The sequence below is a fragment of the Limulus polyphemus genome, unplaced genomic scaffold, assembly GCF_000517525.1.
Source record: "Limulus polyphemus unplaced genomic scaffold, Limulus_polyphemus-2.1.2 Scaffold710, whole genome shotgun sequence".
NCBI lineage: Eukaryota > Metazoa > Arthropoda > Merostomata > Xiphosura > Limulidae > Limulus > Limulus polyphemus.
The window spans coordinates 89,478-108,864 of NW_013666320.1; the positions used below are offsets into that span (position 1 = coordinate 89,478).

Consider the following 19,387-nt stretch of genomic DNA (forward strand, 5'->3'; position numbering starts at 1 on the left):
ACTTTTAGAGAAAAAAAAATCACCTTTAAAAACTATGGTCATAATTTATTAACTTGGCAACTTTTAGAGAAAAAAAAATCACCTTTAAAAACTATGGCCATAATTTATTAACTTGGCGACTTTTCTAGTAAACGTTCGTTTTCAATCCAGAAACAAGATTTTTTCTGGCTTGAAAAAGAACATTTGCTTGAAATGTCGCCAAGTTAATAAATTATGACCATAGTTTTTAAAGGTGCTTTATTTTTTTCTCTCTAAAAGTTTATTCACATTTTTCTACTTGTATAAAAGCAAATGATTTGAAACTATATTTTCTAAATTATAGTTTATTACAGAATTATTATCTTAGCCAGTAAAATAGTAAATATTACACATAACAATGTATTTAGTTTTTTTAAAGACAAGGTAACAGCTGTTTGCTTTGTGATTACTTTAGGGTAACTACTTTATGGATTGAGATTTTTCTCAACTTTTGTTTCAAATAAATAAGTTGTGATAAAGTTTTACACTTTGATGTATGAAAACTGGCATTAGGTTATCTTCTTATAGCAGCAATACAAATATGTTTTATTCATGTATATGCAGGTAGACTTTTTGTGAATTTTAATGCATCTGCTCTTGTATTTAGTTAGCATAATTGTGACTTGGCTATAGCCAGTTCCACCTTGTGTTATTCTCTGCCTCAAACAAGTCACCCACTACAGGAGAAATTTCACAGCTTAGCCTGTTTGGATGGTTGTAATGCTTTGAATGTAACAACACCACAAGTCAGTATTGGGATGGTACATTTTGGTAAACATGTATTAACTACACTAGCTTTACCCATTACAGAAAGAAGCTTCTTAACGTGTAAATTGTAACAGTTAAGATAGGTGTTTGAGGCTTGTAGTTGTAAGACTTCTAGTCTCAAGGGTGCTAGCATAAGGTGGAGATCCTGGGTTCAAGCCCTGGTCAGTGGAATATTATTTCTATAAAAATAGTCATTACAACTGGCACCCAACATAGGAACTCAGTGTATAATTTGTGTTGATTGCTTTTATGTTTGATTTGAGTTGAGAGCTCAGGGATGAGTTTATTTGAATGAATGGGGAATATGTAATTGGTGAGAATTGTCTTGTAGCCCTGATTGCTTTATCAGAAGAATATCAATTTCACAGCACTGTTGCAAACTTGAAGTCGTGGACAGAATATTATATCTTTAAAAAATAATCATTACAAAATAGAAAGGAATTTTAAAGGTAGCTGTAGAGGAAAAAACTTATTAAATGGTCAAGGTTTTAATCTAATAATCTTTTATCAATCCCATTGAAGACTGTTATCAAAATGTTTATCACATAATTATTTTGTATCTCTACACCAATTTTCACCATTTCTGTGTACTTTCAGATTTTACAACTCTCTTGAAGTGTACATGTTAGTCTAAATGAAAAAAAAATGTAATAATATGCAATTGATTATTCAATGATAATAATATTAATAAATAATGATATTCATACATGATTTTGTGAATAGTTTAGTCTCAAAGGAAACATATTCATAGAACAAGCCTGAGTATCTGCATTCTTATTAAATGACCGAGAAAGATCCTCAAAACACTTTTTCCAAATAAGTTCCAAATGTCTTTAATTAAACTAAATATTTGTGATTTAAGTAGTTTAAACAATTTTAATAAATTCATTTTTCCATTAAAAGTGATTGTTATTTTTTTATTGCACTATTTTCATAATTTGTAAATAGCTTAAGATGGCTTGACTGCAAAATGAGTAAATTTGAATATTTTGATAACTTGGGAAAGTTCTTCAGAATACTAGGTGTCTAAGAGAGTGTTTTGATGTCATTAATCGTACCTTATACATGTATAGTATGAATGCCATACAAAGATACAATACCCTATAACCTGGGCATTTTCAAAAGATGGGCCTTTCATGATCAGTTTGCCCCTGAAGAAGAAAGGTCTACCTTTCAAAGGTGCTCGGGTTGTAGGGTATTGTATCTTTGTGTTAAACTGATTTCTTGAACCTATGTGTTTTACTAAGATTATAATAGTATGAATGCCACATAGGTGATGTTGGATTACAGCTTGTATTTAGTATGAATGCCACATAGGTGCTGTTGGATTACAGTTTGTATTTAGTATGAATGCCACATAGGTGCTGTTGGATTGCATCTTGTATTTAGTATGAATGCCACATAGGTGCTGTTGGATTACAGCTTGTATTTAGTATGAATGTCACATAGGTGCTGTTTGATTACAGCTTGTATGATATTTAGTATGAATATCACATAGGTGCTGTTGAATTACAGCTTGTATTTAGTATGAATGCCACATAGGTGCTGTTGGATTACAGCTTGTATTTCAAATTTAGGTATTGCGGGACAGTTTGACTTTGGTCCAATGGGGTGTGCTATGAAAACCAACATGTTAAATGCTTGGCGTAGTCACTTTGTCTTAGAAGAACAGATGTTGGAAGTGGACTGCACCATGTTGACTCCTGAACCCGTTCTTAAGTGAGTGTGTTACATATGAGTTTTTGTTGATGAAGATATCAAATTTTTTCCAAAATGAGTAGCAAAGTATTGGGAAAACTCACCTGTATGGAAAGTGAAATAGAGTTTTCACTTTTAAGTTTTTTGTGTATGGAGAAATAGTGTACGATAATATCTTATAAAGTTCATAAATTTTACTTTTTTATTGGTATAGTTATCTTCAGTGCTTGAACCAGTAAAAGTTACTGAAATAATGTAACTGTTAGAAGCTAAAGATTCATAGTTTACTTCTTTTGAACAAGCTTATAGGTCAAAGGTGAGAATTTTCTGTGGATTTGTGAATTTTTATATTTTTTTTAGTCACTTTAAATCAGTCTTGAGATTAATGTAAATTTGATGGAAAATTGGGGGTGGGTGTTGAAATTGGAATGGTCAGGCATCAAACTTATAATCTGGTATTGTAACTGTAAACATGTCCAACTGGAATATCTAAGAATGTTTTATAAAATGTTAAGTGACTGGACAAAATGTGATAATTGGCAAGGAAGTAATGAGTCAGAAGCAATTGCATAAATGTCTTCCAGCGAAATTGTTGCACTGTAGTGAGCTTTTAAATACACAAAAATCATTGGGATAGGGGCAGAAAAAATGTTATCATAGAGATAGAAAAAGGACTGACAAAGAAATTCAAGTTGAACCAGCTGGAGAGGAATGCAAGTGTGAAGGTGTATTTGCTGGGGAAAAGAGATGGTCATTTGCATGCTTGACAAGCACTTTTGAAAAGTTGATACTATTGAAAAGACCATGTGAAACTTATGTAAAGATCTTAAAATTACTCATAAATTTCTTCTTTAAAAATTGCCGTTAAAACGACACTTAAAAAGTACAGAAAATGACCCAGGGTGCATCTAAACCCTTAGATAATTTATTAAAAGGTTCTCTTTCTTTATGATAGATGAATAGTTATCTCAAAGAGTTCAAGTCCATCTCAACTTAACATGATGACAAATTAGAATAAGAGTTCGTTGAAAGCGGGTACTAAGAGAACAAATGAAAAAGAAATTAATCCAAATACGTTAAGAAAAAAAGCTACAAGTTTATATTTTTCTTTTGTAAACTAAATGTCTAAGCATTTTTAAAGATAAATACATCTAGAAAAGGACTTGTGCTGCACGAAGTTTTGCTTTGCATTGTCATTATGTCCAATTGGAGAGAGAAAGAGAAAAAAAGCTATAATTTTAGCTTTTTCTTTTATTCTAATCTTCAAGAAGACATTATATGTAGTGTTTTTATATTGTATGTTACAAATTTTGAATTATGATTTAATTAAGTACTGGTATTTTACTATAAATAAAAAAAAAACAGTTGTTGTTTGATTGATATGCCAATGTCTCTTGTTATCTACTTTGTATAAACCAACAAAGATAAGTTCATATACTTGATGAATTATTCTGCAGAGCTTCTGGTCACGTTGATCGTTTTGCTGATCTAATGGTGAAAGATGTGAAAAATGGAGAATGTTTTCGATTAGATCACCTAATAAAAGGTACATATGTGTATTAATTGATCTAAAGAAAAAATCTTTGAAGTACAAGTTCAAACTTATCATTGGTTCTAATATTTATAAAGTTGCATAAAAATATTATTATAAAGAAGTGAAACTATATCACAATTACTTTTATCACAGAAGTTTTTGTAAAGTTTTACATTATTTTTCTAATGTTTTTTAACTTACAGCCACATTAATTAATGTAAAAGTAACATCTTCAAATGATATGTTAAATGTGAAAAATGGATTGTTTCTTTGTATGTTCAGGATATAACATTTAGTGGAACTTTTAAAAAAAATCAAAGACTCGGCAGTCTGTTGTATTATATTCTGTAAGCTGGTTAAATATTTTAGATTATCTTGATTGTAATGTAAGTTATTAAAAATATTACTGTACTTTAATATTTTACTTTGAATTTTTTTTATTTTGTCGAAAGCTATTTTTCTCAGTTTTATACAACAAGGTTGAAAACTAATGTTACTGACTGAAGTATTTATATCCATTTAACTCAGAAAAAGTTTAGCACTTAAGAAACTGTAAAAATGGTATTTAACATATGTAGTACTAATATTAGGATGACTTCTTTATTATACAGATAAAATGCCAATTAAAGTTAAGTTTATAAGTTTCACTGATAATTATTACATATAAAAATACATTAAATATAGTTATTTTCCATTATTTCATTAATGTTAGATTCGTTAATTTTCTGTTTTTTTATTTTTCCTCTATTATTTGATTTATATACGTCTTTTATTACGAGGATTATTTAACATAGCTAGCTTATTATATGGGCATAGAACTGACTTAAATCTCCTAAACTTGCCGAACATTGTGAAATATTATTAGGGTTATGACAGCAAGGGTACCCAGTTGATGAGTTAAAGCATTCTAATCATTATAAGTTTTTGTTTTGTGATGTTTCATGTTCTAAGTATATTGGAATAGTTGTGTTATTTATGGGTTAATTTTTAGTTCTGATTGGGTGTTATTGATGTTTAACTGACATGTGAAATAAGTAGATGTTAAAAGTCTGGGAACTATGTTGTGAAGGAAAACATCTAAAGTTGCACATTTTACTTAAACTTTTAGTCTATGTACACGATGGAGAAAGATGTCTTTGTCCCAGATTTTATGTCTCAGAAATCAGCATCATGAGTTAATATGTGTATTTTGCCAAGATTAAGTTTTGGTATATAGAAAATAGGAACAATGTTGTTGCTGAAACCTGTAAATAGTGAAGTTTTCTGTGGTTGTAGCTCGTTATAGATTGAGAAAGATGTCTTTGTCCCAGATTTTATGTCTCAGAAATCAGCATCATGAGTTAAAATGTGTAATTTAACAACATTGTTCCTATTTTCTATATACCAAAACTTAATCTTGGCACTGACACCTGTAAATAGTGAAGTTTTCTGTGGTTGTAGCTCACTTGGAGAAAATGATGATGGATAAAAAAACAACAGCAGAACAAAAGGCTGAGTATGAAGATATTATTGTAAAGGTAAGTTTTACTCTTCTGTTATGATTATTGAAGATGAAGAAAAATAATAAGTTTAGGCTCGTCTATTCCTTCGGTTATACAAGAAGAGCAGAGCAAGTTAAAGCGTGAAGATATATTTAATTTTGGACAAGTTGATGTGATCTTGCATTTTTTAAATATCATTGGAAGAGCATGTTCACATGGTAAAAAAATTTTTAATGATTTTATCGCAACAAACATGGTCCACTTTTGTGCTTTAAAATATTTTGTACAACTGAATTATAGTATTACATTTCATTGAAATTTTTATTAATTTTTATAACAACTTGGTTCTCCAAATGAAAGTAGTTTTTACATATATTTACATGCAAGTTATACTCATTATAATGCCAGTAATTTAGTTAGAGAGTCAAATAATTTAAATTAAAAACATCAACTAATGAGGTAGCCCTTACCTTTCGACTGAATAGGGCAATTGATTATTAAAAAAAGTTGTATGAATGATTAAAATAACATATAAGTGGCATGTCACTTAAGTACATAAAGAATATGGTAGACAATGTTTTATTAATAATTTACAGACAGAAGATGAAAAGGATACAGCAGAAACACCCTTCTAAGTTCATAGACATCTAAACCTAAACATGAAAGATTCAACTTGCATAAAGTATAAGTCTCAAATGCCCAAAATGTGTGTATATGAATAATCCATCTATACTATGATCCATACATTTTGCCTTGGGAAAGATCTAACAGACTTTGAAAAAGCGATGGTATAGTAGGGGCCAGCTTATAATGTAAGGAAGACCAAAAAGATTGCTGTATTAAAAACAATACTATCTCCTTTATCAGCATGGAATGCTGCTAAAAAAACAACCTTAATTGCAATGTGGAACGATAGCAGGAAGGCCACCTGTGGCCAGGACCCTCTCAAACATTGAGTTGCATTTTGAAACAAAGCAAAAGATAACAGAGTTCAATGCTGGTCACCAGTAATCAGTGTTAGAGAAAACTATAAAAACTCAATCATGTGGCATATTATGGTAGAATCAATCAGTGTGAGAGAAAAGTATAAAAACTCAATCATGTGGCATATTATTGTAGAGTCAATCAGTGTGAGAGAAAACTATAAAAACTCAATCATGTGGCATATTATGTAGAGTCAATCAGTGTTATAGAAAACTATAAAAACTCAATCATGTGGCATATTATGGTAGAATCAATCAGTGTGAGAGAAAACTATAAAAACTCAATCATGTGGCATATTATGGTAGAATCAATCAGTGTGAGAGAAAACTATAAAAACTCAATCATGTGGCATATTATGATACAGTCAATCAGTGTTATAGAAAACTATAAAACTCAATCATGTGGCATATTATGGTAGAGTCAATCGGTGTTATAGAAAAGTATAAAAACTCAATCATGTGGCATATTATGGAAGAATCAATCAGTGTGAGAGAAAAGTATAAAAACTCAATCATGTGGCATATTATTGTAGAGTCAATCAGTGTGAAAGAAAAGTACAAAAACTCAATCATGTGGTATATTATTGTAGAGTCAATCAGTGTTATAAAAAACTATAAAAACTCAATCATGTGGCATATTATTGTAGAGTCAATCAGTGTGAGAGAAAACTATAAAAACTCAATTATGTGGCATATTATGGTAGAGTCAATCAGTGTTATAGAAAAGTATAAAAACTCAGTCATGTGGCATATTATGGTAGAGTCAATCAGTGTGAGAGAAAAGTATAAAAACTCAATGATGTGGCATATCATGGTAGAATAAATTGGTGTGAGGAAACACTAAAAAAACTCAATTGTGGCACATCATGGTAGAGTCTATCAGCATTAGAGAAAACTATAAAAAACTCAATTATGTGGCATAACATGGTAGTGTTTATACATGTCACTAATTGCTTTAAAAAAGGTGTTTGCATATGTAGGAATGTGCAAGCATACACTCCAACCGTTTAATTCCAACCTTTAGGGAGTAAAGAAGGTACGTTTTAGAAGGTCAAGCTTATCCCGTATTGCAGTACTTGTATCCCTCTGGTGTTGGTATCTTTCAAGATGATAGTGCAGTTATTTACTTAGCAAGAGTTTGTTGTACATCGGTTTGTCTAGCATGAGAAAAATTTAGTGGATGTCTCTTGCACATCAAGTCACCAGATCTTAGATCCATTGAACTATTATGGGGTTTCCCTAGAACCAGACTTTGTGTTGTTTTTCTGTTTCAATGTCCTCAAGAGATTTGGAAGCAGTTCATTAGAGAAATGGTCTGATATTCTTGTTAGGTCCTACCAATCTTAAATAATATTTATATTATATATTTGGATAAAATTCCTATCATTATTTTAAGTTTAACTTATAGAAATGATATAAAATATTGCTGTTGTGATATGAAATTGTTTTATTACTAATTTTTATATTTCGAATGACTGTTAATCTTGTTTTGCTAACAGTTAGATGGCATGAATAAAGAGGAGATGAATGCAGTACTTAGAAGATTTAATATGAAATCCCCAGTAACTGGCAATGATCTTTCCGATGCAATGGAGTTTAACCTGATGTTTAGTACCTCAATAGGGCCTACTGGCCTGGTAAAAGGGTAAGTCTGTTACAGAGATAGTGCTACATTCTGTCAGCTTCCAAGTCAACATTTCTACAATTGTATTGTTGCATGAAAGTTTTGAAACAAGCACATTCAAAGTTGAAAAAATACATTTGTTTTAGAAAACCTTATTTTTATATCGATTAAAAAATTCACTTGCTTTGAGTATATCCCATGCTCGACTGGTTTTAAAAACAAGTATTTTTGTAAGGTTTTATAAGTTTGAACAGCTTATCGTTTTATCTAAAGACAATTTACATACCATGGTATTATAATAAGTTCTCTGAAGTAAAAATAGGCTTATCTTGTTTTCCATACGAGTCTAATGGTGTTTATATGATTGTAAAAATGTATGTTATGTTTTTTACATTGATTTAGTTCTGGGTTTAGTAACAAGAAAAGAGAGGTTTGATGTAATTACAGCAAAACCTTTGTACGTACATATGTTAGTACTAAATAAACCCTCAAACAATGTGTGGGAAAACAGCTATGCATTTCATTTTATTTTGTTTATTATCTCGCATTCAGTGCCCCAATTCAGATTTGCAAAGTTTTATAAATACAATAGTACAAAATTTGAATTTTTAATGAGGAATGGTCTGATATTCTTGTTAGGTCCTACCAATCTTAAGTAATATTTTGAACACATAGTATTTCACTCAACTGATTTATGAATATATTTATACTATATATTTGTATTTATCAAAAATGGACAAAATTCCTATCATTTTAAGTTTATATATATAGGTTTTTATTGATTTCAAAGGACTTTGTCATTATTATTTCTGAACTGTTATAGAGGACTTTTTTCTTTGAAATGAAAACACTGACATTCATTAGTAAATTTTGATATGTTTAACAATGAAATATATGCATTGTACCTTTTTGTCATAGCTTGAAACTTGGTTTAACTCGTATATGCGTAAAAGAGTTTACATAGACTATTGGAGGTATTAAGTATTGGCAACATTTCCATTAGGCAGTTACATTCCAAATTCCTAATTTTATAAATACTATTACATAATTGACAAAAACTTATAATTTTTACATTCAAAATTACGACTCTTAAAATACATATTTATAGAAAATTATAATCATATTGAATGATCTAATGAGAAAAAAGAAAGAAACATTAGTTCAAACTGTACGTGTTTCTACTACCATTAAGTTGTACTTGAAATAGGCCTATGTACAGTAAATTCATTTATAATAAGAGTTTTGAAAGCAGTTTAATATATTTTTTGTTTTGTGTCATCAAGTCATGATAGCAAGCACTATCTTTGCTGAATGACCATATTGAAGGCTTTTCAATCTTGTATAATATTGAAATAAGATAGTACCATAAGTTACTAGAAAGTGGTTATAAAAGTAATAAAATCCCTCTAAAGTTGAAGTATCTTCATTGAATAGTTTGTTTTTTCAGTAGGAGCTCCCAATGCCCAAGTTTATGTGATGTTTTGACTTTTGAAATCTCTTGTTTTATGTATTGAATAGTATAAATGATGTTTGTCTAACATCTTTGAAACACTGTTTACCTCTGCCACAATAAAAAGTATCTTTTGATTTTCCAATAAGACTACCTGAATAGGCTTAATATACAATGATCAAAGTAGAATGTATTGTTCACTGAAGGATGTAAAAAATCTATCAAAGAAAGATGGTAAACAATGCTTTAAGTAAAAATATAATGTTCAACTTTTCCATCAAACAAACTTCATTAGGACTTTTGTATTTTCAGATTTCTCACACTATAAATACATTTGTTTATGTGAAGTGAGTACAGGATTCCATTGGTGCATTTTGCGTGCCATGTCTTTATGCAAATGGTAATATTTCAAGTTGAGATACCGTTTTCCATGTAGCACGAAGCTGATAAACATGTGCTGTTTAACGATTCTGTGTTAAAAATGTGGGGGTTATCATATATTTTAAAATATATTATCATTATCACTTATGAAGAGACTGACATTTGTTTTTCTAAAATGGGATGGGTCCTATGACACTGACACAAAATGCTACATTAAGCCCCAATATTGGCTGATTTCTGATTCATAACTATTGTACTTCAAGTGGTTTAACTTGTCATTATTTTTATCACACAAATAATAAGTGTGCCATGCCTAAGATACTATGATTCAGAGGAATTGCTAGGCACTGGCACATGGGGCCGTGTCCTGATTCTGTTTGACAGTGCCTCGAACCCCTAGTTAGCGTCTTGAAAAATCAGAATAGAATACCATGATCCATATCGTACTGAAATGCTAAAACTTACTGCATCTATGTAACAAAACCCCAAATCTTTTTTAAGTACAGTAATGCTACTGCTTTAATTAATGAAAATAACATTTCTTTTCATTCTGTTGGGCTGTAATAAAATCATATCATATATCTACAAATGCCATGTTACAATCAATATATAACTTAATATTCAGTACATATTCAGTACATTCAGTAATATTTAAGTACAGTAATGCCGCTGCTTTGATTAATGAAAATAACATTTCTTTTCATTCTGTTGGGCTGTAATAAAATCATATCTTGTATCTACAAATGCCACTGTTACAATCACTATATAACATAATATTCAGTTTAAAGTTAATACTTTTGTGTCATCCTAGCTTTTACAGAAAAAATAATTTAAACTGATCAATTGGACTGTGGTATAGGATGTACATTATTTAGTATTGAATCAGTCTGGAAAGTATTTTTTCTCTACTAAAGAAATAATGTTAATATTTTTATATTTTAATCAATTTCTGAGAATTTTTTTTATTTCAAATCTAGTTTGTATTAAATAAAAGCAAGATTAAAGTTTTTGGACCTTATATCCCTAATGTTTTTTCTCCTTCAGGTTTCTACGACCAGAGACAGCACAAGGTATATTTGTAAACTTCAAACGACTCCTGGAGTTTAACCAGAGCAAGCTGCCTTTTGCTGCTGCCCAGATAGGAAACTCTTTCAGAAACGAGATTTCTCCACGCTCTGGGCTTATTCGTGTCAGGTAAAGCAATCATTATAAATTTATTGAGAAATTACTCTACGTACATTTTTGCTTGCTCTAAACCCAGGAATAAATTCTGGAGGTTTCAATGACATTAGCCTGTCTTAACCCATATCCTGTTCTTGGCAGAGAATGGTGTATTCAAGTCTAATGATTTAGGAATTAGGTTGAAATATTTTATTTTATTTTTTCAATAAGTATTAATTGATTCTTTCTGTATTTGTTGATATTTTTGGTGCAGAATTTCTTCCATGAGATTATATTAACACATCTAGCAGTTAAGGCAGTGCCTGTAAAGGAACCAAAAAGAATTTATGTATAATAATCCCTTAGTTGAAGCTCAATGACAATGTATTTTTAATAGTATTAAAAAGTTAGAACATTTCATGTCAAATAACAGCAGATTATTTTATTCAGGTAAACATGATTTTTGAAAAAGGAGAATAAATCAATATATCATGAACATTTTTCTTCAGTTTGTTTTTATTTTGAAATAATCTGATTTTTTCTTATAAACTTTGTGTATATTTCAAAACTTACTTACCCTCACATATAACCGTGCATATGTCCAAACCTATTTAACGTCATATGTAACATGAAATATTAGTTTTTTGTTTTTAAATTTTGTTTGTTAAATTTCTGTAATATCAGATATCGGGTACCAAACTTTACAATGAACCTTGATGAGCTGATATGACATGAAACTACAGTTTTCAGCTGGTCATGGTCTACCTAACCTGAACTAAATGTTTCTATACGATCATTTTATAATGTTTGATATCTTATTCTATGATAATTATGAGGAAATTAATACGTTGTGGTTAAAAATGGACTGACTTAAATAATAAGGTATTAAATACATAAATTAATAATTGTACTTACTAAAAATGACCAGCTGCTAATCCTGAAGTCATTTTTTTTAATTTTAGGCTTGTGCCATTCTCAAAACAAAACAAAAAAGGTAAACCTGTGAACCTTTTTCAAATTAAATTTCTTCTTAGCAATGAATGTTTATTTCATGAATACTGAAGTTTTATTCCTTTATGTATTAGCTTTAGCTTTTAGAAGGAAGGTTTTTAGGTTCCTACATGTACTATTATGTGATTTGTGTCCACATAATCTAGGGGAGAAGTATTGATTCCAGGTTCACACCTTTATGTAATATTATGTGATTTGTGTTCCTGAATTAGAGAGAGAAGTAGTGATTCCTGTAGAGGTAAGAACCTCTCACAACCCACAACATTATTCTCTCTCTAATTCATGAAGTAGTAATTCCAGAGGTTCTTACCTGTACATAATGTTGTGGGTTGTGTTCATGGATTAAAGAGAGAAGTAGTGATTCCAGAGGTTCTTACCTCTACATAATGTTGTGGGTTGTGTTCATGGATTAAAGAGAGAAGTAGTGATTCCAGAGGTTCTGACCTGTACATAATGTTGTGGGTTGTGTTTATGGATTAAAGAGAGAAGTAGTAATTCCAGAGGTTCTTACCTGTACATAATGTTGTGGGTTGTGTTCATGGATTAAAGAGAGAAGTAGTGATTCCAGAGGTTCTTACCTGTACATAATGTTGTGTTCATGGATTAAAGAGAGAAGTAGTGATTCCAGAGGTTCTTACCTGAATGTAATGTTATGTGGTTTGTATTCATAGAAACATATGAAACGATTTCAGTGCAATTTCACTATATTGAACTTAAAACATTTGGTATAGTATATTTTGTAAACTATTTTACCAGTTGAAAAAAACAGACTTGAAGTGGTTGAAGACAGCTTACATTTCAAATCCAGAGTTCTGGTGTATCCAGAAGAAAAAAAAGAAAACATAAATCAATATTCATTGACAGTTATAAGAATTTCTGGTGCTAAAAATGAATAAAACAAGTAATATGTTTTCCAGTGTCTCCTTTTTTTTTTGCCCTGGAGAAAACATTACTGTACTCATTTGTCACCGACACTCTTCTCTTGATTTGTTAACTCTACTTTTGTGTATACTTTTCTTCTTTTACTGAATAACATGCTAAAGGACATTTTAAGATTTTTTATATATATTTGCAGAAAATATAATTAATTTATTAAACAAAAAACTTTGCTAAAGGCCAGAAGTTACTGTGTTTTTCAGAGAGTATACAATGGCTGAAATAGAACATTTTTGTTTTTTTCAGAGAGTTTACAATGGCTGAAATAGAACATTTTTGTTTTTTTCAGAGAGTTTACAATGGCTGAAATAGAACATTTTGTGGATCCTGCTAATAAAGATCATCCCAAATTTGACGCAGTGAAAGACTTGGTTGTCACTCTTTACTCTGCATGTAATCAAATGGAAGGGAAAGCAGCAGAACCAATCAGGATAGGAGAGGCAGTAAAACAGGTAAAAACACTTCAGTAATTGTAGTTATTGGATATTTCTGTTAAGCTAAGTGTGTGTATTTAACAAAACATAACATGTTTTGGGACAACATGGGACCTATCAGTCCATCTTGGCTCTTCCATCCTCAAAACTAAATTAGAATAATTGAAAAAAAATCTTAAAGCCAGTCCTTATCATTCATATACTTATCAAACTTTTTCTTAAACTCGCTTAAATTTATTGCCTCCACAACATCCGAAGGCAACCCATTCCAAGGGCCAACCACCCTGTTAGAAAAATAAAACTGTCTTAGCTGAAGATCACTTCTACCTTGCCAAAAGTTATACTTGTGTTCCCTAGTTCTTCTATTCTCTCTGTTAAATATGAAAAAAGATGATGCATCAACACTATTTATTCCCTTTACAATCTTAAACCCCTCAATCAGATCCCCCCCTAACTCTTCTTTTTTCAGGAGAAAACAATTTGAGAGATTTCAACCTCTCCTCTTCATCCCAGGCATCATTCTAGTAACCCTTCTCTGAACCCTTTCCAACAATTCAATGTCTTTCCTAAGGTATGGAGCCCAAGACTGAACACAATATTCCAATATATTGGATAATGAGAACACCTTAAGGCCAAAAAAAGTAAAGATTTGTTATTAAAGTTGTTGTTTGTGGTGTTGAAAAATAGATTTTATAACCATGTCTTATTCGATGTGCTTCACCACAATATTGTTATAAGTGGGTTATTTTACTAAAACATGCATTTGTTCTTTTTGTTTGGTGAGTAAATTATTTGTAAAGGTTTTGTTATTATGTATAAACTTGTATAATTTTTATAAACTTTCTGATTTAAATTTTGAAGATCACACTTCTTTATTAAAATTGCCTGTCTTGGTTTGTGTCAAACCAATTTATTTTGAAGTAGTCGTAATATAATTAATATGGATTTGTGTGGTCTTACTTTATTTTCTTTTTTTCAGAAAACAATTGCCAATGAGACTCTAGCCTATTTCATGGCAAGAATTTACCAGTTTATGGTGAAGGTGGGTGTTGACCCTCGTAGACTTCGTTTCCGACAGCACATGAGTAATGAAATGGCTCATTATGCTTGTGACTGCTGGGATGCAGAGTGCAAGACCTCTTATGTAAGCCTTCAATTTTTTATTGGGGGGGGGGGGCTTTAAATAAAGAGGAATAGCTAATTTATGTTGTAATTAATGTGTGACAATTACAGTATTTTATAAGATTAGTACAGTGGTAAATGACGTAAGATTAAGTTTAACCCTGTCTTGGCTGGTAAAACCCATTTTGCATTTTTAGTTGTGACAAAAGTTGGGGAAAGGTTTACAAATTAAAAAAAAACACAATAACTACTGGCCAATTCCAAATATTGGGAAAGCCATGAATATCAAAAATAATATAAAACCTAATTGTTTTGCTTGGAAAAAGAGTTGGACTTGACCAGTATTGATTGTTGGAATTCTCAGACACAAATTTTTCTCCAGATTTATAAGTATTGTTAAAATAGTTCCTCTTTCCTTAAGTCGGAAAGCTGTGAACATTTTGTAAGAGTGTTAGAAATTAATGGAAACTTTATTATAAACGTTAGAGCTTGGTAGGATTTGTAAGAGCAAATGTAGAACATGTGATTAAATATGGTTAATTTTTTTCAAGAGATATGAACTGTACTAATACTTGTTTTGATTAGCATGTGGTTGTTTTTAATGCTGTATATTTTCAAGGGATGTGAACTATAGTAATACTTGTTTTGATTAGCATGTGGTTGTTTTTAGTGCTTTATATTTTCAAGGGATGTGAACTATAGTAATACTTGTTTTGATTAGCATGTGGTTGTTTTTAGTGCTTTATATTTTCAAGGGATGTGAACTATAGTAATACTTGTTTTTATTAACATGTTGTTGTTTTTAGTGCTGTATATTTTCAAGGGATGTGAACTATAGTAATACCTTTTTTATTAGCATGTGGTTGTTTTTAGTGCTGTATATTTTCAAGGGATGTGAACTATAGTAATACTTGTTTTTATTAACATGTGGTTGTTTTTAGTGCTTTATATTTTCAAGGGATGTGAACTATAGTAATACCTTTTTTATTAACATGTGGTTGTTTTTAATGCTTTATATTTTCAAGTTCTTCCTAACACTCAGTTCTTTATCACTATCTTTTTCTTGATTTTGTGAGTTGTCTTAGCTAGTTATATAAATGGACTTGTGTTTATTTTTTAGGGCTGGGTGGAATGTGTTGGTTGTGCTGACAGATCCTGCTATGACTTGACACAACATACAAAAGCCACTGGTGTAAAACTGGTAGCTGAAAAGAAACTAGCAGAACCAATATCCTTTGATACATTGTCAATTATTTAGGAACCTACGATTAAGGTCTTTTAATTTTCTGTCGCATGTATACTAGAAAAATCCCAAATATTTTCTTTTATGAAATGAAGTGTCAATAAAAGTTAAGTTATTACTTAGACCAAATTATGTAGTTGTGGAATAAACTTTAGATATAACTTTCATTTAAAGGTAAAGCTTCAATAAGTGCTTTATAATTTCAAAATATTAGTAACTACTATAGAAGAAAACTCGACTTAATTCGCAGTATACAAACACTAAAAAAGTTGATATTTTGTAAATAATGTTCCTTTTGCAATAATTCATTAAATATTTAACAGTATTTTGTTTCCAATTATCATGGAACTGCTTATGAAACTAAATACGATATTTGTATTTTATTATGAAAGTAGACTGACACAAAAATTTTGAACAATATGAAGAGTTTTGTCGTGGATGGAAAATAGTAAGAAAAGTAAAAGGAGACACTTGAATGAATTACAAGCTTAAAAAATGGGGACTACTACTGGACCTAAAACCTTATTTTTTTAAATTCTGAGTAGTCTGTTGTTTTTTTTTTTGATGAACTATAATAAAATTTAATATTTTGTAAATAATATTCCATCTGCAATAATTCTTTAAATATCTCTAGCAGTATCTAAAATAATATATCATGTTTACTTCGTATTATCACGGGACGGAAAGTAAATATAATATTTAGATTTTATTTTGAAAGTGGAGTGTCACAGAAATTTTGAACAATTTGAAAAGTTTTGTCATGGATGGAAAAGTAGTAGGAAAAGGACATTTTTGGGTCGATTACAAAATGGGGACTACTGCTGGACCTAAAACTGTGTCTATTTCATGACTATATTCAGTAGCTTGAAATTTATTTTTTAGTATGAGCAAAGTTTTGATTACCTTACCTACCAATTCAGAAGAGAAAAATATAGCATGCTCAAGATAAATAAAATTAAAGTAATCTGTCAAAATCAAGTCTTTTAACACTTATAATGCTCTAGAATCTAGATCAAAAGAAAAATTCCTGCTTTTAAATTTAAGTTTCTTGCATTTCATAGCATCTTCTGAATTTATTTGTAACTTAAAATTATTCAACACGACACACACACATGCCTCATGTGTATTTAAAATACAGGTTTAGAAGACTGTAAATTTAAAACATAATAATATTAAGTCATGCTGTTGTGGAGAGTAATGTCAAGTTTAATTATATTTTGTATATTTATATACCATATTTATATTCTTATCACAATATAAAATGTGTATGTTTGTTGTAATACTGTAGTTCATGTGTTTTTAATTATGTGATTCATTAGGGAACTCTGTATTTTTCTTAACACCTTCTGTACAAGACTATAGAAGTGGTAGAATGTGTTCCACAGAAGCCAGTAATGGGTAAAGCCTTCAAGAAAGAAGCCAAAGATGTGATGGAAGTTCTATCTACTTTAGGGGAAGATAACATCATTGAAATGGAGAAGAAGCTAGAAACTGATGGGTAAGATAAACAGATATACAAGGATATTCCCTGATTAGTGGTAAATAAACAGCTGTTACTTAAATTATCACAACATCTGGAGAAGATAATCTTTTCAAACATTGTACTAATGAGATGGATATTTTTTTTACACAGTGTAAAGTGAGAATTGAATTTGTACTTTCTACTGATGGTACAAGAAACTATAAAATGTACAGAATATAACAGCAGTAAAAGACACCAAATGTTAGACAAGGTTTGTTAGTTCTGTAAGCTTTAAATATCACAGCTGCTGTAATACATTTGGATCTTCAGTTTTGTTAATAATGTTTGCCCACTTGAGGGATGAAATTTTGTTCATTGAAGTTGAATAAAAGCAGATCTTTAATTATTAAAGTACTGATTTTCACATTTTAATAAAAAATTTTTTAGTAGGAATGTCAGTTTTTGTTGTCTGTACTCCCTTGGAAATGTTATAAATGTAAACAAGATACCATTAGCAACAGATTGTGGCATTACTGTATGTTTTTGTATTATGATTTGTTACAGCTTTTCTAATATTCAGATAATCAACCACAGTGGTGATTTATTTTGTTCCATAGAGAGTATTCGTTGATGGTGAAAGGCAAAGAATACATTTTAACTAAAGAAATGGTGACTGTGAAACGTTATCAAAAGACTGTCCATGGTAAGTGTTTTGTATTATCGTAGTAAAATACAGGTATGTAAGCTCTGGTCCTTGGATAAACATTTAATGAGTTTGAGGCATTTGGTAGGTTAACTGGTTAAGGGTTAATGTTTATAAAATCCTTTCGTACTTTCATTAGTGCCGTAAAAAAAGTAAAAGTTAATACAGATTTCGATGTTTTGTACCTACACGTAAGAAAACAAGAAAAATACAGACTTTGATCTACTAACAAAAAGATCTAATTTTCTGTTGTTTTGTAAATATGTTAAATTTGTAGGTGAATAACTTTGTAAGATTCGTGATGACGTTCAAATGATCAAACTTGGCAAATCAAAATTTAACAAAGGATTATATGTTACTTGATGGAATGTCTAAAAAAAAATCCAAATATGTTTTAAAAACCAGTAAAATCACATCGAGAGTATTTTTTCATTAATAACTGATTCTTGAATAGCATGATTCTTAATACATTATGATGCCCTCTGATAATTCAGTCAGTGAATACATAATGTAAGAATAACATTTGTTAAATCAATACCAAGAATATTAACTATTTGGTTTAATGTTTTTTAAGACAGAAGTTACATCATATTTGTTTTTATATTCCCAAGAACTTTGTAAGTTGTCCATTGTAGTAATAGAATGAAACCTAGCTTCATAGTACAAACTAGATATTAAATTTAAGGGAAACTTAAGCTAGAAGTACAAGTGATATGAAGTTGACCAGAAATAATAATGATTTTCAAGTACACCCCCCCCCTCTCCCACCCCAAATTTGGTTTAAAAGAAGCTGCTGTATGATTTAGTCAGATGGCAATGGGTAAGAAAAAATCTGGCTATTTTCAACATATTAAAATTATAGCTTTAAAGTTAGAGCAAAAAAAAAAGGACTTTTACTCTCCTGATAATAGTAACGATAATAATTGTTTTTATCTAAATAATAAAATTATATAAACAATAATTCTTCCTTTTTCAAAGAATATAAAGTTAATTAATTATTTTCTAAAAAACTTAAAACCTATATAAGTAGAAGATTTTATCAGTCGTGTAAACGTACTGAATTAATCAGTAGTTCTTCAAGCTAGTTATTTATCTTTACAATATGTATGGTCGTGAAATAGGAATGAAGAGAGTCTTTGTTAAACGTCCTCTGTTAAAGTATACCACACCAGTAAATGGACATTTCTTTTGTGTTTCATCCAACAATATTTGTTACTTTTTGTTATAGCTTTTTTTTATCCATCCAGTTTGCACATTTTCTTCTGTTGCCATACAATGTTCTAATATTTTATACTTTATATGTAGTATATGTTGTGGTCTTGATGAGAAAATGATTAAGTAGTATTCATATAAACATGGTAACAACTACTGCCATAGA

At 30.1% G+C, this 19,387-nt stretch overlaps 1 protein-coding gene across 1 annotated transcript in view; it reads left to right on the top strand.

Annotated features, from left to right (window-relative positions):
• The window catches only part of LOC106460108 (glycine--tRNA ligase-like), a 39,802-nt gene that overhangs the window by 8,371 nt on the left and 12,044 nt on the right, over nt 1-19,387 (top strand). The window contains exons 4-13 of the mRNA XM_013919792.2: nt 2,364-2,505; nt 3,942-4,030; nt 5,459-5,535; nt 7,982-8,127; nt 10,982-11,131; nt 13,335-13,497; nt 14,459-14,623; nt 15,722-15,829; nt 17,197-17,342; nt 17,924-18,009. Of these exons, the coding sequence (XP_013775246.1) occupies nt 2,364-2,505; nt 3,942-4,030; nt 5,459-5,535; nt 7,982-8,127; nt 10,982-11,131; nt 13,335-13,497; nt 14,459-14,623; nt 15,722-15,829; nt 17,197-17,342; nt 17,924-18,009 (1,272 nt within the window). The remainder of the gene's footprint in view (nt 1-2,363; nt 2,506-3,941; nt 4,031-5,458; nt 5,536-7,981; nt 8,128-10,981; nt 11,132-13,334; nt 13,498-14,458; nt 14,624-15,721; nt 15,830-17,196; nt 17,343-17,923; nt 18,010-19,387) is intronic.